The sequence below is a fragment of the Scomber japonicus genome, chromosome 13 (genome assembly GCF_027409825.1).
Source record: "Scomber japonicus isolate fScoJap1 chromosome 13, fScoJap1.pri, whole genome shotgun sequence".
NCBI classification, from domain to species: Eukaryota; Metazoa; Chordata; class Actinopteri; order Scombriformes; family Scombridae; genus Scomber; species Scomber japonicus.
This window is the reverse complement of record NC_070590.1, coordinates 24,207,610-24,215,001: the sequence shown is the minus strand read 5'-3', so window position 1 is coordinate 24,215,001 and position 7,392 is coordinate 24,207,610. Positions and strand designations below refer to the sequence as shown.

The 7,392-nt window shown below is 41.3% G+C and overlaps 1 protein-coding gene across 1 annotated transcript; it reads left to right on the top strand.

Annotated features, from left to right (window-relative positions):
• On the top strand, positions 1-7,121 carry ca4a (carbonic anhydrase IV a). The gene is made up of 8 exons (XM_053332347.1): positions 1-152; positions 4,098-4,142; positions 4,236-4,400; positions 4,494-4,639; positions 5,837-5,929; positions 6,032-6,098; positions 6,187-6,350; positions 6,934-7,121. Exons 1-8 carry the CDS (start codon positions 20-22, stop codon positions 7,111-7,113), a joined length of 993 nt encoding a protein of 330 aa, XP_053188322.1. The 5' UTR covers positions 1-19; the 3' UTR covers positions 7,114-7,121.
• Positions 7,122-7,392: the final 271 nt, after the last annotated feature.

Below are 7,392 nucleotides of genomic sequence, written 5' to 3'. Positions count from 1 at the left end.
TATAAGACCCCCTGCAAGAATGCGATTACATTGGGAAAAAAACAAGTCATTGTGTTGCTTCCCTCGCTCGAGTCAGAGACGCACCAAAATGCAGCATCTAATTCTGCCCGTTCTCCTGGCATCCCTATGGACCCTCTGCACAGGAGCAGGAGGTGAGTCTCAATTCATTCACAGCTCATAATTTATGTCAAATAACTGGTGGATTTATTTTTTCATTTCTGTTGCTATTCCAAAGATCTTGAGTTGTGGGAAAAATGGAATGATTAGCTGTAAATTAGATATTTATTCTCTAATACTGTCTGTTTTTATGCCGAATGTGTCTTTTAATATCTTATCTCTCGTGTATTTAAATATTTTTTATATATTTTAATATCACTGTCTTATATTACTGATCAAAATGTGCGCGTTTAATTTAGCCAACATCTCGGCTCAAAATACGCATGCAATTAGTAGAGCATTCATATCTGGATTCATGCATTTAATTCGTTTTAACACAAACAGTAGATGAAATAAATGCAAAGCTTCTCAGTGAGGTGAAACTGTTTTTTTAAGCCAGTTTTTTTCCAACCGTACCTGTCACTTTACTTAATTAGAAAGTTGATATATTGCAGAATCCCAAGAACCTAAAAAAAAAAAAAAAGGACAGAGATAGAAATCTTCAGAGGGAATCATCAGAGGGGGGAAAAAGCTGGGAGAGAGAGAGCCCCAGCTCCCCAGATAAAAGAGAGGCTCCCCCGCAACCAAAAGCGCCTGCGTGAAGCTCTCCGCACACACCTGCCATGTCCATCACACTGATGTGACACCGGACATTCCTCCATGTGTCCGACAAGCTCATCTTCACCTTGCATTTACACTCCTGAGCTGCCTGTTCAAGGACATGATAGAATACCTAGCGGGATCCAACAAAAGCAGAGCTGAGCCAAGAGACAAAACGCGGGCAGATCTGCCGGAACTCAGTGCCTCTCTCTCTCTCTCTCTCTCTCTCTCTCTCTCTCTCTCTCTCTCTCTGCCTTGCACCTGCTCGGATCCAAGCTGAGCCAATGACAGGCGTTTGCGTCCTCGCTGCAGCACAGAGACACATCGTGTGCGCACCGCTAATATCTCCAAATGTCTGAGGCGTTAATCCAACAAAAATTCCTCGAGGGTTGGGGAACTAAATCCACTCCAATGAATTTGGCATCTGGGGACCTGGACGAAGCTCTGACTGATTACTGAAAAGACTATTTGGTCAGTGTGATTAGTTATTAGTCAGAGGCTGAAAATTTGCGCACATAGGGAAACCTCATTAACAGCCCCCCACGCGCTTTTTCTTGTGAATTCCAAACACATCTGATCTACGAGTCTTTAAATGTGATCATATTAAGATTTAAATGAAGCTATGAAGTCCAGTTGGGTCCTTACGGTGCCAAATTCAATTAAATAAAATGTTTTTGTTCGTTTTTGCGTAATGGAGGGAAATGCTGCTAAATGCGCTCCTAATGTAGTTAATAATACTACAGGACACCTTTACTGACTTCATTTAAACCTCTCTGTATATTCAGGAGTGAAATATTGGTAGAAATAAATGCGTTTTTCTGTACGATCTTCGTATTGTCTCCTACTTTTACGCACGGTGAGATTTGGTGATGGTTGGTCCTAATACAAACACTGACACTTTTCAAACCCTTACTTTTATTTATTCTGAAGGCCAGTCTGTGCTTGTTATTCAGAGCTCTGGGGGAACATACTGCGCTTGGACACATGAACCCTGCGTGAACCCAGCATGAAGCAGGCGATAGTTGTGGGTGCTCTCAGACCATTTTATGCCAAGTGTCTAAATACAGACACGCAGAGCCGACTGAAACAAGATCAGGACGTTCAGAGGCTATATTCTCTCTTCTCTAATATCATAAACAGCACGGACTATTAATCCTGGTTTCTTTATGACCCCGATCTTTCTCTCAGCGCGCATCCTGAATACCAGTTAGAGAGACGCAGCCAATTAGTTAGAAACTGTTTGAAGTAGCTGAGCGGGTACCACGGCTGCCATGGCTTAGTTTCACTCTTTCCTTTTCTTTTGAATGTGTTCTGTGTGAAGTGCAGCGTCTCCGGCGCACAGTTTATGTCTGGCTCCCTGCTACACAATGGCTTGAAAAGATCCGTTTCCGCGTCAGCCGGCGTTTATTCACATTACGTTTTCACCCAGCTCGACGTGAGGCAGACGTGGTCGCCTTTTGTTTTCTTCTTGACAGTTTCCTCAGTTCGCTTCTTTGGCAGAGCTCTCGGGTTCATTGAAACTCATTGATATTGTTCATTTGCCCTCTAGAGCCGCACAAAAGATCAAAGCTAGGCTGCGATTGGTCAAGAATTGTGCGGACAGGGATCTGATTGGCTGTGATAAAATAAGCGACTGTGAGCCATCAAAATAGATATTTCTACTCACAGGAAAAGCATATTCACGTTATGGCTAAAACTAAATCATTTATCCTTTTGGCAACTTTTATCAGCATCTATCAAGATCATTACTGATGACTGATGGGCTTTTATTGTCACAATTACCAGGTGTAATTAGAACATCTTATCTTTGAAGGCCTCACACAGCTGTGATCCTGAATCCTCTTGTGATGAGATTGGTTTTAGGTGTGGCTTCATTGCACATTTCTGAGGACTTGCTGTCACTTTTAGTCATATCCAGTCACCGAGAGTCTCAGAAAATGACATATTTTCACAGTTTCCACTCATGCTGTCAGAATCTTTTAATGCGTTCAGCATCCTGAGAACAATTACAGATTTTCCTCCTCTCCTGCAGCCTTCATGCTTCACTCACGCATGCTGCAGCAAGTATAAAGCCTTATTAAAAAATAACCCCTCCCCTCAAAAAAGAAAATTGAGCTGCACCAGTAAATACAATCCGAACCCACTCAAATGTTTGCCAACCCCCCCCCCCCCCCCTCACCCCTTATGCTCAGTTTATTTTCAGTACCCATTATCATGGCACAGCAGGAGGAAAAGACTACCCAACATGGCAGAGAAACCAAGCGTCAACTTCCCACACAAATACCGGGAGTAGTCCTCATACAATTCTAATAACAGAGCAGGAGACCCTCCCCGTATTTTTTCAATGGCATGTGTGTTTTTCATAAATATTTGATTTGTGAGATAGCTGCAGATATTTGTCTCCGGGTACAGGGTGGAAACATGCAAACCAATTGTGAAATATTAATAAACCCTCAGACAAACATGTGAGAATGTGGCCTGATGCAAAAGATTGGCTCTGTGTTTATTCTGATAGCACGGAAAGATAAAGCACAAACGCCAACTTTTTTGTGAATAGGAAGACAATTCCTGTGTATTAAGGGTTTTGTATAGCCGGGGATAACAGCTGATTTAAACTAATAGGGGAACAATTCTCTGTTTGCAGTAAGGAAAGAAAAAATAAACAGTTAATAACAGTACACATTTGTAAATACACGTAAAAATCTGTCGGGATAGTTGCCAGTGTATAAGTTAAGAAGAAACATCCCATTCTACTCTGACAATAGGCTGAGGTTTGTTGATGTTGCCCAGAGGCTAACAATGACAGGAACTGACTGATAATGTCACTGGTATCAACTGTGTGTGTTCTTTACACTGTTTGCTGTTGACATCAAATCTGAAGATGAGGTGTGAAGTGTGGGGGGAATTAGAGTAATGTGGGACAATTTCTGCAATTGGCATTTAGGCAATTTATTTTGATATGAAGCCAAAACATTATATTGAACATTATATCATTATATCTTATTCATTCTTTATATATTTCTAATCATATCAGAAAAGAGACACTCATTGTGTCAGAGTATGTGTCTCTCCTCATGTGGGATAGTTGAAGCTACAATCTTGGACACCCACTGGGAGGCTGAAAAGCCAATCCTGAGAGGTGTAAATCACCTGAATTCATACAATATTAATATTTATTCAATAATTCACTTACAGGGTTCATTTGACAGCAGTCCTATTCATTAACATTTGTTAGAAGAAGCGATAGATGCATATGAGCTTGGGTGTCCCACACACACTGCACTGATTTACCCTATCTTCTAAATGAGATAAATCATTAAACATCTTTTTCTGTGTTTCAGATTGGTGTTATCAGTCCCAGTTCACCTGTGACCATGCGTGCAACAGTAAGCTTCTTTAAATTCAAGAGGTATCTATTTTGCAATGAGAAAGATGTCAAGCAGAAGATTTGTTAAATGCTGATGTTTTTCTTGTTTCAGCACCAGACAAGTGGGACCATGCCAACAGTGCTTGTGCAGGAAAACAACAGTCACCCATCAATGTTGTGACCAGAAAGACTCTGCCAGACGAGCGTCTGACTCGTTTCAAATTCGACAACTATGATCATATCTTCAGAGAGACAATCAAGAACAACGGCCACTCAGGTGAGCATGTTTTCAATGAAGCATGAAATATCCACTGATGCATTTCAGAAGCTGTTGTGTGAACTCTTTGTGCTTGATGTGTGTCCACTCTAGTTCAGGTGAATGTTCCTCACGTTGCCACTATCTCAGGCGGAGGCCTGCCGGACACCTACAAGGCTGTGCAGTTCCACCTGCACTGGGGCACCGACGGAGGGCCTGGCTCTGAACACACCATTGATGGGGAGCAGTATCCCATGGAGGTACCTTCACCTTACAGTGCAAAACACTCACACCCTGTCTGATATTAACTGTTACAGAGCAGTGTCTGGAACATGACTGTTCAGTTGATAGATTTTAAAGACATAACACATACATGTACAGTACCAGTCAAACATTTGGATACACTTTCTCATTGATGTGAATGGGAAAGTGTGTCCAAATTTTTGACTGGTACTGTATATGAATATCAAAACTTCATTAATAATGATGTTGTACCTCGCTCGCTGTCCACTGAAAGAAACATTGCATTTCTTGATTTAATATGTAATTTATCAACTTTGAAAGAATAATTGGCAACTCCTTCAGTAAAAAAAAAAAAAAAAAAAGTGGGCATTTGATGCCATTATTAACAAATCCCATTAAAAGAAAAAATGGTAATCTGCATATCAATACTTGTCTGTAGTACACAAGCCCATTCATTCCTACTAAACGTGTAAATCTCTAAAACTGGTCACAAATTTGTTGGCCTGTTTTTGTTTTGAAGAAAAACTGAATTATTTCCTAAAACATCTGGGCACTGTAGGTTTTAGCAAATATTTCTCAGACAGTGGTAAAGAGTACATTTGTTGAGAACTATTTTCTGTCATGGATGTGTTACCCTAGTGATAACTTACAAGAGCAGGATTGTGTATGAGGGGTTAACTCAAAATAAACTGCAGTGCCCAAGTTCATCAGCATGAAGGAGCATTTCACCCAGTGCAGCAATGTGTCTCATTGATGTGTTTTTAATCGTTTTTGGACGATAATGTAGGTCTACAGCACAAAGGAATAACAGATATCAGCCTTTGGCTACACAGACAACAGTTGTTAGTATGATTCATTCAGTGTTGGGTTTGAGCTTGTGTTGGGATTTGTTGACAATAAGAAAAATGCATAAGAATTACATATCCTTTAAATGGCTAAAAATACCAATTAGCCATTTCAATTTAACTTTGTTATTGTCGCATTCTGTGACTAACTGTTGATTCAGTTAGGCAAGCTTTTCTTTACCAATAAAGTCTTCTACACGATTCTGATAAAGAGTTGTTTATCTTGGGCTCCTATTGTGCAAATATGAAATATTTCCACAAATGTTGCAATGATCCTAAACTGATAAAATTGTGATATTTTTGTTGATTCTGCACATACTGCGTGACAAAGGACTTTGTGACAAAGTTCTAACTTATTTTTTTCTACAGCTGCATATTGTTCATATGAGGGAAAAGTACACTGATCTGACTACAGCACTAGCAGACGCACAGGGAGTTGCAGTCCTTGGATTTTTCTACGAGGTAACCAGTTAAATCCTGTATGGTCATATTCAAACACCTGTTACAGAACAGACCTCAACTTGAAATGAAAACTTGCTATAATGTGCCACTTTTCATTTTCAGACGTCCAGGAGTGCAAACCGAAAGTATGACTCCATGATCAACGCTCTGAAAAGCATCACAGATACAGGTAGGTGTTGAAGTTTAGTCGAACCAACTAAAATCATGAAAGTATAGCAATGATCTTAATGTCTCCTCTGTGGCTTTTCTATTTTCAGATGCCAATACATCTCTGTCTTCCATCTCCTTGGCGCAGCTGATCCCACCTGAGCAGAATATGACCCGCTTTTACCGCTATAAGGGCTCCCTGACCACCCCAGGGTGCACTGAGTCTGTGATTTGGACTTTGTTTGAAAAGCCCATCCCCTTGAGCCATGACCAGGTTAGATTACTTAAACAGAGAATTTAATTTTAATCTTGGCACATTTTCTGATTCAATATTAAAGGTGCAGTGTGTAGAATTTGATGGCATCTAGTCGAATGGACTTGGCGAAAATGGAATACAGTAATCATAAGTATGTTTAAATTAGTGAATAATCACCTGAAAATAAGAAACACTGTGTTTTCATTAGTCTATAATGAGCCCTTTATTTTTACATGGGGAGCTGGTCCTCTTCCATAGAGGCCATGTTACTCTAACGTGTTTCTACAGCAGCCCAGAACAGACAAACCAAACACTGGCTCTAGAGAGCTCCTTTCACATTTACGTTCCTGTTACATTTGTTAGAGTGGTGGGGGTGGAAGGTGGGGGGGTGGGGTGGTATCTAGTTGCAATCTGCAACCTCACCGCTAGATGCCACTAAATCCTACACACTTCGCCTTTAAAACTACAGCCACCAACAAAAATGCTACATTGAAAAAGATTGTTAAATGACGCACCTTGATATGCCACCATATTGCTACCTCAGCTGACCTTCTTCCAAAAAAACAGAGCCTAAATTTGTGTTTACATTCTGCTCCTCCAGCTGAAGACATTCTCAGGCCTCAAGTTCAAAGACGGGAAGCGGATGGTGTCGACCTTCAGGCCGGTGCAGCCCCTCAATGGCCGACAGGTATACCGGTCGGGAGGCGCGGTTATCCTGGTCAGCTCCGCCCTCCTTGTGGCTGCCATCGCCATGGCCTTGGGACTGTCCCAGCCTAACTAGAGCAAGGCATCCCATGCTGCACTACGACACCCATGAACACAATAAGTTCTGTATCACTCCTCAGCTGAACCCTGATTCGTAACATCTTCATCGCATGGTTGCTAAGATGATCGACCACGTCGTAGTGCAGGCATGACTCACCTGGTGTCCCCCCACCCTTATGACACACATGACAAAGGCGTTTTGTGGAAAGCCTTCGAGGTGCTATAAGGGTTCGATCAGCATTCATGCATGCATAGTGAAGCAGTAGGTCTTATTTCAGCATTATGAATGTGCCAT